The sequence below is a fragment of the Malaclemys terrapin genome, chromosome 5 (genome assembly GCF_027887155.1).
Source record: "Malaclemys terrapin pileata isolate rMalTer1 chromosome 5, rMalTer1.hap1, whole genome shotgun sequence".
NCBI lineage: Eukaryota > Metazoa > Chordata > Testudines > Emydidae > Malaclemys > Malaclemys terrapin.
Window position 1 is genome coordinate 34,330,719 of NC_071509.1, and position 16,871 is coordinate 34,347,589.

The window sequence follows — 16,871 nt, forward strand, 5'->3', positions numbered from 1 at the left end:
GCAGCCTGCTTTTCACTGTGGTGTGTAGCGACACACACTCTACATGCACTACCAGGAGTGTAGGCATACCCTTAGAGAAAAGTGACTTCAAAACCCTGACCACGGGCCTTGACCTTGGCTACGGAAGGAGTACCGCTTCTGCAATTGGATGCAGAATTATGAGCCAGTAAGGCAGGACACATACATTAATATTTAAACAGTAGCTCTTCTACCCAAAAAAATGCATTTAGGCAAGAAACAGAAGTAGAAAACCTTAAGGCACCCCATTTCCAACCAACTCTAAAAATATCCTCAAATGAAAAAAAAAATTGCCCCCCACGATGGTACCTCACAATTAGCCCATTCACAATTTATCTTCCCTCCCACACACCTCCAATGCTCCTCCAGCAAGAGGAACTAAAATATTAAAAGAACATTTGTCCCTTACAAAAGTGTGAGTTAATGTATATGCAGAAAGATAGGGGAAAAGAATGCCCACAAATAACTGTCCATTTACACTCCATGAGACCACTTTCCTCTTCCTATTATAAAAAATACAAAGACCTTGCCCATTGTTATAGCTCACTAATAATCACAACACTCAAAGTCCCACTAACACAGGGGTCTCAAACTCTAAATGACTACGAGGGCCACATGAGGACTAGTACATTGGCCCAAGGGCCGCATTTACTGACACCTCCCTCTGCTGCCCTCGGCCCCGCCCCAACTCCACCCCTTCCATGAGGCCCCGCCCCTGCCCCGGCTCTTCCCTGCCCCCTTTCCAACCCCTTCCCTGAAACAATTTGAGCAGCATATTCCAGAAGTCTTGATGTCTTTCTGAGTGTAGCCTTCATTGATTTGAGATCTGCCATACCATTCTCTCACTAGAAAGGAAAACATATAATGCCAGCAGGCCATAAAAGAGACCCGGTTTGGAAATATTTTAATGAAGTTCCTCTACCTGTGGGTAAGACAGGCTGATGTGCAAAATGCAAACTGTGATTAAACTTTAGAAATGTACTAGAGAAGCTGTTCTATTAACCAGGCAGTAAGTGGTAGCTCCACGTTCCAACCCAGATAAAATTGTTATAGCCAAATTACAAGCCTCCAAACCATAATTTGCACAGTTTATAGTAGAACTACTGATCCATCCTTTACTATCATGGTACTAGCAAGCACAGCAATATATCAAAATAGCACATAGCTCTTTTTCGCCTCCTGGATAAGAAAGGGTAATTGTCTTAGAAGTACCATGATAAGGAGTCAATATAAAAGGTAATGGTGAAATGCTACTATTACAGTTTTTTCAGATCTATGGCTAAAGGAGGACAGGGGTCTCTAATCCGAAATGTGGAAGAAAAATTCACAAGCAAATTGAAGATCAAATCATGAAAATAAAGTGTGTGTGTGTGTGTGTGTAGACAATAGAAGGGAAAACATCCACAGCAGCTTCTCCTCAAACACATTATTTCTATAGGAATGTATGAGCACACAGTGCTATACAATATATGAATACGAGCCAGATAAATAATTGCCTTGCCCTAAACTTTAATAGTGGAACAATACACTACAATCACAGAATGATGTAGAGTCAGAGCTAGAATGTTCCACAGAAACAGAAATATTGTATTTCACAGAAATATTTTACCCCCCCCCCCCCCCCCCCGGAAAAAAAAAACGTTGTTAATGCAGAGTTAAGCTTGCATAGTAATGTTTTACACCATTCCAAAACATGGAAGATGACTAAACTTAAACCTCTAAAAACAAGAAATTCAGAGTTAAGGTGCAACTTCCCACACAAACTTACTCTGCCCTGTTTCATCCCTGCTCCCTTTCAGGGAGATTGTAGTACTTCACCCTTTTCTCAGCCTCCGTCAATCATGAGCAAGTACTTCCCAGATCAACAATGATGAACAGAAAAACAGAGAAAATGTCAGGTTTGGTTAGGTAGGAGTAAGGTTCTGTTATAGTGCCAGCTCCTATCTCCAGAGAGACAGAGAGCAGCTTTAAGTACAAAGTTGCAAAGTACAAATTTAAACTTGCTAAACAAAACTGATTTCATTTCATTTATATGGCTGTAACTTCCGTATTGAGTTAGCATCACAGATTGCAGGAATATACAAACCTAACAGGTTTCTGGTGCGATGATCCAAAAAATAAGAAGAAGAATTTGTAGATAGAAATATTTCCAGAGGTTACTCTGGATTCATATAGCTATTAATGAAAATTATATAATATATTAGTGAGATTTATTGTAAAGGAAAGATTAAGTCTTGATAAACTGATACATGAATAAATGATTATCTAAAAAACACAAAGCAACATTTCCAAAAGATGAAAACAAAACAAAAATCCATCACCAAAAAAAATCCTACCAACACAAACACACTCCACTACACACACAATTACCAGCCCCAGGAAGAGGATAAGAGAAAGAACAAACCACACATGATAGATGTTAACCATGACACTTAATTCATGAGTGGAAGGCACTAAGATATGACAATGATTAGTGTGGTATAAGAACCTACATAAAGCAGAAATGTGATCTTTTTTCCCCTTTCTACAAAATGACAAGTTGCCATAACATAGCAATTTTGTTTCTGTACCCACCACTTCATCATTATTATAATGTATGTTAGGGTAACACTCAAAGGCTTCAATCAGGACCAGAGCTGTACTACCAAGTATTGTACAAATCCCATGGGGAAGACAAACTTGCCTGCAGGCTCTTGAAGGCAGAGACTAAGAAAATATTTAATAAGTGACTGTGACAAATAATAGGAGGGACATGAGGAGTATGAGCTAACAGTAATAGGATTACAAATTTACATAATTTACCAAAATTCATACTTGGTTACTTCAAATCTTTCAAAAATATTTAATAACTTACTGCCTATTTCTAGTTTAACACTTTTCCTGTTTCTGTATTTTTTATAACCACTGCCTATTTCTATTTTGCACACATGTATTTTTTTTAATTCAATTTAATACAATACTCTTCATTTAAGCTGACAGGCATCGGCACCGGGTTTCTGGCAGACAAAACATTTTGGGGTGAAATCCCGGCCCAATTGAAATCAATGGGAATTCTGCCACTGACTTCAGTGGAACCAAGCTTTCACCTTGTTTCCGGATCTTTTAGCCAAATACTTGTTCTGTTTCATTACAGTTAGGCAGTTACAGATGCTTTGTCCTTTGAAGTAAACCTTCACTTTTCCAGATGTTCTTTTGTTCTCTGCTCCCCGAAGACAACACTATGAGTCTCTATTTGGATTTTCTGGTCTACAGCTAAGTTATATCTATCAGCTGTCAATACATTTTCAACTCCATGCTTTTTTTTTTTTTTTTTTTTGGAGTATTGATGAGCTACCACTTACTGCCTGGTTAATAGAACAGCTTCTCTGGTACATTTCTAAAGTGTAATCTAGGGACATTTTGCAAAACCATCCACAGTCCTCTGGTATTACAAACATAGGGAGTCCTAATGTAGGTAAGTCATCAGCTTCCAATGTTTTAAACACTCTTAATCAAACAGTGAGCAGAGTTATAGGACATACAGCTTACAACACTGTCAGCAGCCATTGGCCTATGTACATCAGAGCTCCCAATATTGCTAACACCTTTGGACCTGAACCAGAGTCAGCATGGCTGGAATTTTTTTTTTTTCTTTTGAAAGATTTCTCTAGCTTACACAAGGCTTTAGGCAACTCAATACACCATTTTTGATAAACTACACTTCCCATAATTCTTGGCTTCTGGTCATGCTTACTCATATCCCATCACCTAGCAAGCTATAAAGAATGTTCAACTCACGTGCTTATTGTGAGCAATACCACAAATTCAATTTTCCATCTGCTCACTCGTTAATATTTTCATTGTCTGTATTTTTAAGGTTTGGAGGATGAATTGGATATTTTAAAGTTGACTTGAAACCAAAAGAACTTTGATGCTAGGATAAGGAGGTGGGACTGGCTACTTCCCTAATCAGTCAGCACAGCTTAGAGATCCATACACTTCCAACATTTCTTCCGTTGCTCTTCCTCATAAAAAATACTCTGCCAACCCTGAACATCCACCACCTACACTTCCTATTTTGAATTCATCAGCATCAGCACCATCCATAAAAGAAAAAGGAAACACCATCCTGAAATAGGAGCTGAAGTGCTTTCTCTTAACCTGTAGGTGACACAGCAACATCTAGATCAGTGGTGGGCAACTTGCAGCCCAACAGGGAAATCCGCTGGAAGGCCGCAAGACAGTTTGTTTACATTGACCATCCACAGGTATGGCCGCCCACAGCTCCCAGTGGCCACGGTTTGCCGATCCTGGCCAATGGGAGCTGCGGGAAGCGGCATGGGCCGTACCTGCGGATGGTCAATGTAAAAAAAAAAAAACTCTCTCGTGGCCTGCCAGCAGATTACCCTGATGGAGCGCAGGCTGCCCACCACTGATCTAGAAGGAAGAGAGGCAATGGGAATCAGAGAAGAGGGAACCCAAAGGAGAGCAGGAAGAAGAAGAAAAGGAGGTACCACCACTTTTGGTGCCACAGATCATCCTGATTTTCTTTCCATCAAGTTGACATATATGGAATTTGTAAGGCAATGAACCCCCACAAAGTACATGCTACTACTAAACCTATAGGGGAGAGGGAAATTTCAGGCTGCAGAGAAGTGTACACTCCCATTCAGACTTGCCACCCCTTCAAAAAGAACTTGATTTCTCCTCCCCTTTTATGTTCCGAAGTGCCACACCTGTACCCAAACAAGTACATACACACATTATTCTTAGCCTGCCGTTAGCCACACTTGCCTTTTTGCCCTTCCAAATGAGGACTGCCAGCAAGAGGAAAGGTAAGGCAATCTCAATGTCACATCACTGTAATCTAAATAACTTCCCACAGAGTTTGCCCCAGCACCACCTCAGAATGAAATCATAGCTATGTAGTCATTCTCTCTAAAGTGCCAGGCATGTCTATGGTACTGTAGAGATCATTTTCTGCACTTTCTTATTGTTCCCCTTCCCCCAACTAAGTCTCAGAAAATGGCTTTTGCCAAACTCCCTCTGTAGTAACTGTTACTGTAGTTTGACCTTCATAGAGAAAAAGACTATTAAGTACATTGATCACTCAGCTATCAAATAATTCTTATGCTGAAGCAGACATGGCTACATACTTCCCACTACAGAAGATCCTATTTAAAAGGAGATGTTTTGTTCTGTTTTGTACATTTATGTGATACTTAAAATATACAAACAAAAGATTTAGTGGTGAATTACAATTATTTTTTAAATAAGTACTTACAATCTTTCAAGAAGACTTAATCCAGAAAAGGAACCATTCTTCAACTCCGATATTTTATTATTGCTCAGAATCCTGCATATAGAATCAAAAACAAAAGATGTCAGAAGAACAACCCTAACGACATTTGCTGAATTTTATTCCTTTCTTCTAAGTACTATGAAAATAATTATTTCTTTTAAAAAGACTGTCCTTTTATCAAGATACAGAAAGAAAAACTTACTGTATAATACCTTTACAATAATTATTAACTATATTATAATAGTACCCATAAGCCCCAAGAAACAGTGGGGGTCCCTCCTGTGCTAGGTGCCCTAAAATGCTTACAAGTTGAGAAGAGTGAAATATGAAGTATTGGGGAAGAGCACACTATTAAAAGACTGTAAACATGGACTTTAAGCCCTTCTGATAGTAGGTTGTACAATTAAGAATTTAGACATACTGGGTACTTTATTTCTGTGAACTGTGTAGGACTATGAAATAGGGGAGCATTTGCTCAACAAATGTATGATTAATAGTAAGATATTTCAGTGTCTGTGGTCCCTAATGAGACTAAACGGTTTCTTGTGGATGGATAAGGTTTTATTCAGAGCTTAGTTTGTCAGAGTATCGCTATAGGACAAAGATACGGTCCTTTGAGTATCGCTAAGACAGAAAATTCCAATCTTAACGGACACCCACAAACTGGTGTCAGAACTATATAGTAAACTTTACTGCTTATTTCTTTTTAAAAGATGTATGTATTGATATACGTTCCTTGGGCTAGTACCTCGCAACCTTATTTGTTAACTAACCAACATTTTTCATGTGGCTATATAAATGCAGTCAGGGCTTACATACCACATTAGTAAGCGTTTATACAATACACACCTTACAGAAATAAGGGGGGGAAAACTGGTCCAACCATTGCCGTCTATTACTCAGACACCAAAACAGAGATTTTCTAGATGGTTACATTTCTACTCCATGTCCCCCTCATGTTATAGTACAATAAAATTTTAGACAATGAACTATTGTGCTTACTTTTCAAAAGGAAATTTAGAATAATATTTTTACATTTGTTCAATATCTGAGGTTGGACAAGTGTTTCATTATACTATGGGGAACGCACATTTTAAATATTCCACATAAAGCATTCCCTGTAATTCAAGAATCTCTTTCCTCAAAAGGAATAATTAACAAACTCTTTGTCTGAATTATTTTCCCCAGTAGTTTTAGTGTTTAAAGCTATGCTGTGGTATCTTTTTAGTCCATAATTTTTACCTGTTCTGTTCTACATGTTTCTGAACATCTAAGACTACAGAAAAAATGTTCTCCTCCAGAACCTAAAAGTCCTAATACAGCACATGTCTGAAAAGGTGTTAAATGGACAAGTGATATTTTAGGATGAAATGATGTCTGGAGAAATACATATTACTGTTTCAAATGGATATGCTCCTGTTTTTTGTTTGTTTGGTTTGGAGGGTTGGGGGGTTTTTTAGGGAGAAAGAGGAGGGAAGGACTGGATAAAAGGTTTGGATCCTGATGAATTAGCAACTTAACTAATAAACCTCTAAACCTGTGCTAAACGTTAAATATCTGAACATGACATTAAGAAAAATACACAATTTTAAAATATACTGTACTGTAAACCATTTATGCTGCATTTTTCATGTTTCACCAGAAGTAACTATATTGTACTATTCTCAGGGCCGGCTCCAAGCACCAGACAAGAAAGCACGTGCCTGGGGTGGCACATTGTAAGGGGCGGCATTCCGGCCAATCTTGGGGTGGCCAGCCCAGCCCTGAAGGGCCGACCCGGGGGGGCAGGAACTAGTGATCCCCGCTGCTCATCGTGCCGCCGGGCTCCCCGGGACACGCCACTCCCCGCCGCCTGCACCGGCCTCTGCCTCCCGCGCTGCTCTGAGTCCGGCCCGGCCGAGCCGCCTTTAAAGGAGCGGCTGAGCCAGCACCTCCTGCAGCCCCCGGGCACTGGAAGGAGGGAGAGTTCTGCGGCAGCCCGGCAGGCAGCGGAGGCAGGGATGGTTTTGCGGCGGCCAGGAGGGCAGCAGAAGGGCGGGCCCCACTGATCCCGGCGCCATTTGCACTGTGCCGAGCCCCGCTGCAATGCCAACCCACGCGGAGGTCGCAGACCTCAGCCAGAGCTGCCTGTGTCGGCTCCCTTGGAGCCTGCCCTGCCGGGAGAGGCACCCCAAGGCCAGAGGGGGGAGCCCCTCTCACCCGGCTGCAAGCGGACTGCAGCGCCTGGCTGCCCACGGGCGGAGGGAGCGGGCGGGTGCCGACCTTCATCCCCCTGCTAGCCGCCTTGACCGCCCTCCACACGCTCCCTGTGGCTGCCGTTTGTTTTTGTTTGCTTGTTTTTGCTTTGGCAGTCCGGCCGCCTTTTTTTTTTTTTTTTTTTTTTTTTGCCTGGGGCGGCAAAAAAGCTAGAGCCGCTGCACTCTATCCACCAATTTTGTGAGCATTCATGGCCCGCCATACAATTTCCATACCCAGATGTGGCCCTCGGGCCAAAAAGTTGGCCCACCCCTGCTATAACAAAGTTACAACAAAATCTAACAAGTACTTACAACTTCAGAAAACTATTGAATTTGGGCCTTAAATTTAGTAGGTCCTCAAAATGTCATGCATGAAGCAGTATTACGTTTACAAGAGGTTCCAACGTACGTATTGAGAGCCTTTCATTGAATTTACAAAAGTGGTGGCCCAGGGTTTCATCTTGCCTATCCCAAAATATTCACAGCAGGTACCCTCTGGTACTTTAATTCTATCTTGACTAGAATGTGCACAAATCAGGACAATGAAGGGTTTGGGGGTGGAAAATTCATCAACTTTAGTTAGATGAGTTAACAGCTAACACAGCTGGAAGACAGACAAGCACCAACAAAAAAAAAAAAAAGCCAACCAACACAGGTTTTTAATCAAAAGTAAACAATCGGAAAAATATTCAAGTCAACACTACCAAAAAAATATTACGATTTGTCGCAAAGGTGAAAAAAAAACATTTGTACATGACTTGTAACTTTCAGATTATCATCTTAAACCTTAGTGAATTAATTTGTCTCTCTTCCAGAAAGATGAGACACTCAACATAGAGCAGAAGACACCATGAAACTACTTTCTAGAGTTTGAATTAATCTAAATAAAAATTACAAATCCTTTTGTTTGCTGACATTACCTATGAAATAAGAGCCCAAATGTAAAAGCATCTGAATACCTGTTACAGGGTAAGTGTTTCTCTGGAGTGTGATGAATGAATTACAATCAATCTGATTTAGTATTTTCTCTGCAGGGTCTGTTAGTTGCTCAACCATAAAGGTTTTAGTACAATCAGAAAACGATGGCATTTCATCAGACTTAAAAATGTAATCTTAAAAAATTCAGTTTACAACTTGGTATTAATATAGTCAGTCCATACATTATTTGAAGCATTTAGAGATGTGGCATAAGATGACAGAATACCATAAAGACTTCAGTTCAAAGTAAAAGGAAATTATATTTGCTTTTAGAATTCATAGAAGTCATAAGGATAACAAGCCTTGTGGATAAGGGAGAAGCTGTGGATGTGGTATACCTAGACTTTAGTAAGGCATTTGATACGGTCTCGCATGATATTCTTATCAATAACTAGGCAAATACAATTTAGATGGGGCTACTATAAGGTGGGTGCATAACTGGCTGGATAACTGTACTCAAGGGTTGTTATTAATGGTTCCCAATACTGCTGGAAAGGAATAACAAGTGGGGTTCTTCAGGGATCTGTTTTGGGACTGGCTCTGTTCAATACCTTCATTAACGACTTAGATATTGGCATAGAAAGTACGCTTATTACGTTTGCAAATGATACCAAACTGGGAGGGATTGCAACTGCTTTGGGGGACAGGGTCATAATTCAAAGTGATCTGGAGAAATGGGAGAAATGGTCTGAGGTAAACAGGATGAGGTTTAACAAAGACAAATGCGAAGTGTTCCACTTAGGAAGGAAAAATCAGTTTCACACACACAGAATGGGAAGAGACTGTCTAGGAAGGAGTACGGCAGAAAGGGATCTAGGGGTTACAGTTGACCACAAGCTAAATATGAGTCAACAGTGTGATGTTGTTACAAAAAAAGCAAACGTGATTCTGGGATGTATTAACAAGTGTGTTGTGAGCAAGACACGAGAAGTCATTCTTCCGCTCTACTCTGCGCTGGTTAGGCCTCAGCTGGAGTATTGTGTCCAGTTCTGGGCACCGCATTTCAAGAAAGATGTGGAGAAATTGGAGAGGGTCCAGAGAAGAGAAACAAGAATGATTAAAGGTCTTGAGAACATGACCTATGAAGGAAGGCTGAAAAAACTGGGTTTGTTTAGTTTGGAAAAGAGAAGACTGAGAGGGGACATGATAGCAGTTTTCAGGTATCTAAAAGGGTGTCATAAGGAGGAGGGAGAAAACTTGTTCACCGTAGCCTCTAAGGATAGAACAAGAAGCAATGGGCTTAAACTGCAGCAAGGGAGGTTTAGGTTGGACATTAGGAAAAAATTCCTAACTGTCAGGGTGGTTAAACACTGGAATAAATTGCCTAGGGAGGTTGTGGAATCTCCATCTCTGGAGATATTTCAGAGTAGGTTAGATAAATGTCTATCAGGGATGGTCTAGACAGTATTTGGTCCAGCCATGAGGGCAGGGGACTGGACTCGATGACCTCTCGAGGTCCCTTCCAGTCCTAGAATCTATGAACTATAAATGCACAATGAAATGTATCACTTTGTGATCAATAATTCTGCTAAATTATTAACTTAAAATATTAATGCTTTTAGAAGAATAATGTTTAAAATATGCTAACTCACCAAATACAAAATTAAAATATTTTTAGAAATATTGGTAAAACAGGTAATCAGCTCTCTTTACCCACCAAATCTCATTTTTGCTTCTTTTATACACAGTTCTATTCTAAAAAGGGACTCCATAAAACTCAACATTTTGTATTGCATGTGGATGTCAGGGATTTCCATAACATATTTACTCAATTTACAAATAGGAAAAGAAAAAGAAAAAAACCCATAAGCGCCGGGCTTGCAAACTCAGCCAGGCTTTGTTCTTTCCTTTTAATGTGACTTGTCACAAATAATAAAGTATCTGCCCACACTTATAACTGGGTAACTCAACTGGGCCTGCAATTATAACTTGGCTAACAATACATTTTCAACAGAATTAGCAAGAATAGAATCCAGCTCATTCTCCCATACTTGTGCTGACTTGGTAGTACTAGGCAAGAGTAGAACAGGCTGATTCCACAATGCAAGGTAAAAGTAGTACAACTATAATTTGTTTCATGACAAAGCAATAGAAATTTAACTATTTTTCACTTTAGGAGATGACAATAAAATGTCTGGCACCAGGGGAAAAAGTGTTATTCATACTGTATATTCGATCTTAGCCATACTTAATAATTATATCAAAACATACTTGTAACAAAAATAGGAATTTACAATTACATTTTAACTCTGTTATTATAACTCTTATCGTACAAGTGAGATACACAAGTAGCTTAAAAGCCTACATAAAAATACACACCTCAATACTACTGCAATAAGTTTCTCAATATGTTCATTTAATAAACATGCAAATAATTGAGGTGATGAGACTTTGGGCTCAGTAATGAATGATCCACTAAAACACAACTCAAGAGATCCAAATGGTGGAAAGCTGGAAAGGAAAAGGAGACTAAATCAGAACATTTCATGATGAGGAGATATACTCTGGGGGCTAGGAAGTCTGCCACTAGCAAAAAAAAAAAACCAGTAAAATTACTATTTGATCTGTACAACCAAGAAAAAACGTTTTCTGTTGAAAACAGTAAACATGCAAAAAGATAAATACTCTTTCTAAAGCTTATTTTGGAAAAGCTGTGATTTACACAAGAATATAAACCCAATATTTTCAGACTACTAGCATTTTGTCTTGTAATGAATTACTGTCAAAGGCAAAAAAAGAGTAAATTAGTTACTGTGCAGAACATTTACAGTACTGGGTTACCTGTGGACCTTTTTTTCCATATGAGAGAAAACCACCATAAGAGCTGTTATTACTAATTTTTGCAACAACCCTCCAAAGGTAGGCGGTATTTTTTTCTATCTTTTTTACAAATGGGGAAAATGAGACACTGGCCTTTTCTATACTGGAAGTTTGCAGCAGATAAACTGAATTGATTTTAAAATCCATCTAGTCAGAAAAAGTCCAAACTCTTAATGTAGACAAATTTAAGCAGCCCAAAACCTTGCTGATACTGATTTAGCTTGAATTAAACAAAATCAATAATACATACAAAAAAACTACCTTAAAAGAACATTATTAATGTTGCAAAGTCAAGTATCCAGAAGTTAAGAAATACCAAAATCAAGGTTTCCTGTGCAACCTTAATTAGTCCCCTTGTGCACATGTATTATGATAATCTTTAATTACACGATCACATATCTTTTTCCACCGGCTGCCTGATTCAGTCAGTGTACAGGATTGACGCTTAATGACCAACTATTCAATATTTTTGTTTTCTCTTTACTGTTCAGTATGTGTCCCCATGCCTTATTCACTGCACACTATTCAAACCATACTCTGAAGAATGAATTAATTTACAGTATGTTAGAGCAAAAGGTCAACTATTTGCCTATAAGCCCAGCTGTTATATCAGGAGCAACGACTGTTTCTGCAAAACACCCGCTGCAGCCTTCTGTGCAGCAAGATTATGTGATAACACAAGGCGGCCAAACCACCAGCCTAGGTGAGACAGACAGGCACTGCTATTTCAGTCTAACATATGCCTCAGAGCGGAGTGCGGGGGGGGGGGGGGGGTAGAGAAGGGGGTGCTGTGGAAAGAAGTGATGAGTTCAAGCAAATGTTAAACTGCATCCTGTTATGTATCCATTCCCTTGCCTCTCTCTCAATCCTTGCATACACGTATCAGGTATGCATGCTAAGTTGTTTGTTGCTAGGTATAAAAAGGCTTGCTCCACACTTATAAGGGGCTCTCTCTCTGGCATTAGCCGAGGAGAACGCCCACTCAGCTGACTGGTCAATAAAAACTTAAAGCCGTCTTCTAGACTCCTGTGCCTCCTTGGGGTAATTGGGCAGCTCCAGGGGGAAACGAGCCCATTTGGCTAACAGTATGATCTCAAAATCCCACAAGGAAAGTACAGACTACAGACATGCTACAAATGTGTGAAGTAAGAACAGTGGAGATGAGCGAGCTAATTTATTTATTTATTTATTACTCCTTAAAACTAGAGCTTGGAGTTCAGGAGACTATTACATCAAATTATTTAGTCAGATGACCAAAGTAAATATGAAAAAGCCTTTCCTGTGGTTAATATTATTAAATCACCTCTTAACAAACTAAGGGTCTGATCCTGCAAATCCTCACTCATCCAGGTAGAACCCTTGACTTCAGTGGAACTAAATTAATCCTGATTAAGGAATATTCAAGTGTGTAAAGGTTTGCAGGATCTTAATGTTTGCATACCTTAATCAGCAAAACAGCGTTACTCGGATTTTAAGTTTGAAGTGAAATATTTATTTCTTCAGTAGTTTGTGAAACAAAATTCCTATGCCAAAAACAGACCACTGCTCTACCTAGTTCAGTATCCTGTCTTTGTCAGGAAATGACCTATCCCCATTTTTTCAGGAAAAAAAGCACCCTGCTTGCTTGCTGTTAAATATCATGTGTAGGGTAGAAAATGCTCCTCTCTGATCTCAGTTGCCTAGGATCCTACTTATGCTTTGAAGTAGTAGTATATTGATATGTGCTGCAACTTTTTAATCCACACCTAGTTTCACTGCTTTCTTCATGCAAGTACATGAAAGAAATCCATTTTTAATCCATTAAAAAACAACAACAATCAAGTTCTTTTCATTGTTTGCAATATTCTTTAAATGTTAAGCTACTGGGAAAAGATTAACTCAGGTCATGTCTTCAGTGAAGAAAAAAAAAAAGTGGTTTTTTTTAAGCACCAGATAACAAATGTGCATTAGCTATCCCACTGTAAAGTCCTATCAGAGACAAGCACTCTAGTTTTTATGGAAATTAGCTAGGTGAGGTCAACCCGGGGGGGAGGGGGCACATATAGCATTGACCTTGCTTAACTAGCTCACAGTAAAAGCTACAGGTGGTTTGATATCATTAGGATTTTATAATGGGATAGCTAACATACAGTACTTTAGTCATCCTGTGGTAAAAATAGCACTCATACACACACACTTTTTTTGACGCAGCAAAAACAAAGCAACAGATTTGATCTAGCCCATTTGATGCATTTGAGTGGCCCATCTGACAAATTTAGATCTTACAGAATCTAAGCTTCCATTATATTAAAAGAGTCTAGCCCTCATGACTGCAAAGATAACCTTTCAAATGTGAACAAAGGGCAGACAGCCTGAAAAGAGAGGTATGAACTTCTCTGTCCTTTATTAATGGGGCATAAAATCTAGTTACACTTTTTAAAATGTTGGCTTTAACTATTTAATTGCTTATTTTAATGGATGGAATGGAGGTGTAGTACTAATTGGGAATTACTATAGGAAAAACAGACAGGACAATGAAAGAGAAGCAAAGCTTTGTTATTTAACGAAGCACAGAAATTCGAGTAGTAACAAGTACAAGTGTTCGAAACAATTACACAGAAAATAAAATCATAACACGCATTCTAGACCTTAGACTTAATTAACAAAATACTTTCATGTCTTCTAGTGTATCACTCATCCAAAATCCTTGCAGCCCTTTAAAGCCAGGTTGCCTGTGACCTTCATTTCATGAGACAAGCACACTATCAGTTTGCCTCTTGGTGAAGGATCCCATGAGTTTCTTTGCACCCCAAGATATACCATAACAATCCTTTGTCTCTATTTATAGTAGAGGACACACACGGGCTATTTGTTTCACCCTGTAAGTTTCCTCTTGTGCAGATTTCACAATCTTTCCATTCTGCTCTAGCTCTCGATACAAATAGGGAGACATTGCAGGGCATAGGATATACAACACACAAATTACCAGACAGGGAGATAAGCATCTGTTACATCCTGACTGAAAGAAATATTTCTGAGGTATGTCATCTCCTGGTTACCTGTCTTAACTCCAAGACCTTAAGAACCTAATTTTCAGTATAGATACATAACTCCTTAAATATCATCCATACACACATTTTGCAATATTTATAACATGCAGTGGGCTACTGGTTCTTGGTAAAGACTTCACATGACAGCCTTCAATGAACGATTAGGCATATATCTGACGCAGGGGATCTTTGTGAAAACCCTATGCACTCCCTATGCCCTCCAACAGTTGGCACCAAATGCCCCTTGGACACAGGTTCCGTAGTGGAACAAAGGCAGTATGTATACCTAAATACTCCTTTTCAGACAATTAAAAATTGAATATGACCCTCTACAATATAAAAATTTGACATTTTTGTTGTAAGTGGAAAAAAATTCAGCATTGATTCCACTCCTCAATTTTTAATTAACCTGAAATCAACATGGCTGGTTTGTTTAAAATCCTTGCCCTATATATAATAGAGTATGTAGTTGTGTCTATGAAGTACAAAGCATGTGTTCAAGTAATTTCACTATTTATTACAAAGAAAACTTTAAAGTTTTACTGAAAATAAATTTTTAAAAGGTTATAATAGCCACAAGACTTCAGCCATCATTTACATAGATAGCTAAGAAGTTGAAGGAAGTCAATACTGTATGTATTGATTTAACTGCAATTTTTTTGAGAGACAGTGAGAGCAAACACACAAAAACTGTGTTAAAAGAATACTAAGTTTGCAAAGTCAAGCACTCAAAGGTTAAGAAATGCCAGAATTAAGACTGCCTGTGCAAACTTATTTTTGGCCCCTTGTGTATATGCATTATGATACAGTGTCTTCAGAACCATGGGTAGTCACACAGATGAGCCCATCTAATCAAAATGCCAAAACTTCACTTTAGAAAGCAACAGTGGTGAATAGTTCTTAGGCCCTTTGAATTTTTATCCAGTTTTGGTATTTTCCCCCTGTAGTAGGTCCTAGCCGGGGCTCGACCCTTCCGGGCAGGAGGGGAGCCACACCGACTCACTACTCTGGGAATAAACAGTCAGTTAGTCCTGAAACTCCGGCTCTTTGGTGCAGAGTCGGAGCAACCACAGTTAAAGCTCAGGAGCCCAGGCCCTGGATCAGGGCGGGGCAAACACAGTTAGCTCAGACCCTTGCTTGCTGGGCTGAGCGGGCAAATAGTTCAGAGCCCAGGCCCTGGATCAGGGCGGGGCAAACACAGTTAGGCTCAGGTCCTTATGGCAGGGGCTGAGCGGGTAAATAGTTCAAAGCCCAGGCCCTGGATCAGGGCGGGGCGAACACAGTTAGGCTCAGGCCCTTGTTGCAGGGGCTGAGCGAGCAAACAGTTCAAAGCCCAGGCCCTGGATCAGGGCGGGGCAAACACAGTTAAGCTCAGGCCCTTGTTTGCAGGGGCTGAGCGAGCAAATAGTTCAGAGGCCAGGCCCTGGATCAGGGCGGGGCAAACACAGTTAAGCTCAGGCCCTTGACTGCAGGGGCTGAGCGAGCAAATAGTTCAGAGCCCAGGCCCTGGAGCAGGGCGGGGCAAACACAGGTAAGCTCAGGCCCTTGTTTGCAGGGGCTGAGCGAGCAAATAGTTCAGAGGCCAGGCCCTGGATCAGGGCGGGCCAACACAGTTAAAGCTCAGGCCCTTGACTGCAGGGGCTGAGTGAGCAAATAGTTCAGAGCCCAGGCCCTGGAGCAGGGCGGGGCAAACACAGTTAGGCTCAGGCCCTTGTTGCAGGGGCTGAGCGAGCAAATAGTTCAGAGCCCAGGCCCTGGAGCAGGGCGGGGCAAACACAGTTAGGCTCAGGCCCTTGTTGCAGGGGCTGAGCGAGCAAATAGTTCAAAGCCCAGGCCCTGGATCAGGGCGGGGCAAACACAGTAAGGCTCAGGCCCTTGTTGCAGGGGCTGAGCGAGCAAATAGTTCAAAGCCCAGGCTTGCTGTAGCCGAGCGTTGGGTGAGGGGGATGCCTGCCACCCGTGAGTGGGGGTGGCAGGGGGGAACGCAGGCCCACCCACTCCACTGCGTTCCAGCCCGGGGCCCTAACAGCGGTTGCTGCCGCTGCTGGTCAGTGGGGTATCCAGACCGCAACACACTGACATAGGCTCACATTCAGTTGCAGCCGGACCGGGGTCGGCTATCCCCGGGCCACTTCCGTGATCCCCCTCAGATCCTACCTCGCTCGTCGCGCCGGGCTCAGGCCAGTCCACCTGCATGGGCTCCTCTGGGCCGGGGCTCGGTGGCAGGTCCGGTAGCTCTGCCGGGAAGTCAGGCCAACGGTCCCCAGGCGGCTCCTCTGGGTAGCAGCAGGGGCGGAGGGGTTCGGGTCCAGTCTCACCCTCAGGGTTAGTGGGGTCCGGTTCCCAGGGGTTCTCCCAGTGGCGGGCGTGAGCGGGCTCCGGCGGCTCCTCTTCGTAGCGGGCCCGGGGTAGCTCAGGCCAGCCAGGGTCCAAGCCCCGGTCTTCAACGGTCTCCTGGGCAGGAGCTCCCGGCCGCACGTCTGCTCCCTGCGGTGGCTGGGCTCCAAC

General features: G+C 41.3%; 1 protein-coding gene across 2 annotated transcripts in view; it reads right to left on the reverse strand.

Moving 5' to 3' along the window:
* The window catches only part of ADGRA3 (adhesion G protein-coupled receptor A3), a 155,132-nt gene that overhangs the window by 126,561 nt on the left and 11,700 nt on the right, over nucleotides 1-16,871 (reverse strand). For both annotated transcript variants that reach the window (XM_054029278.1, XM_054029275.1), the window contains exon 2: nucleotides 5,282-5,353. In XM_054029278.1, coding sequence (XP_053885253.1) covers nucleotides 5,282-5,353 — 72 coding nt within the window. The remainder of the gene's footprint in view (nucleotides 1-5,281; nucleotides 5,354-16,871) is intronic.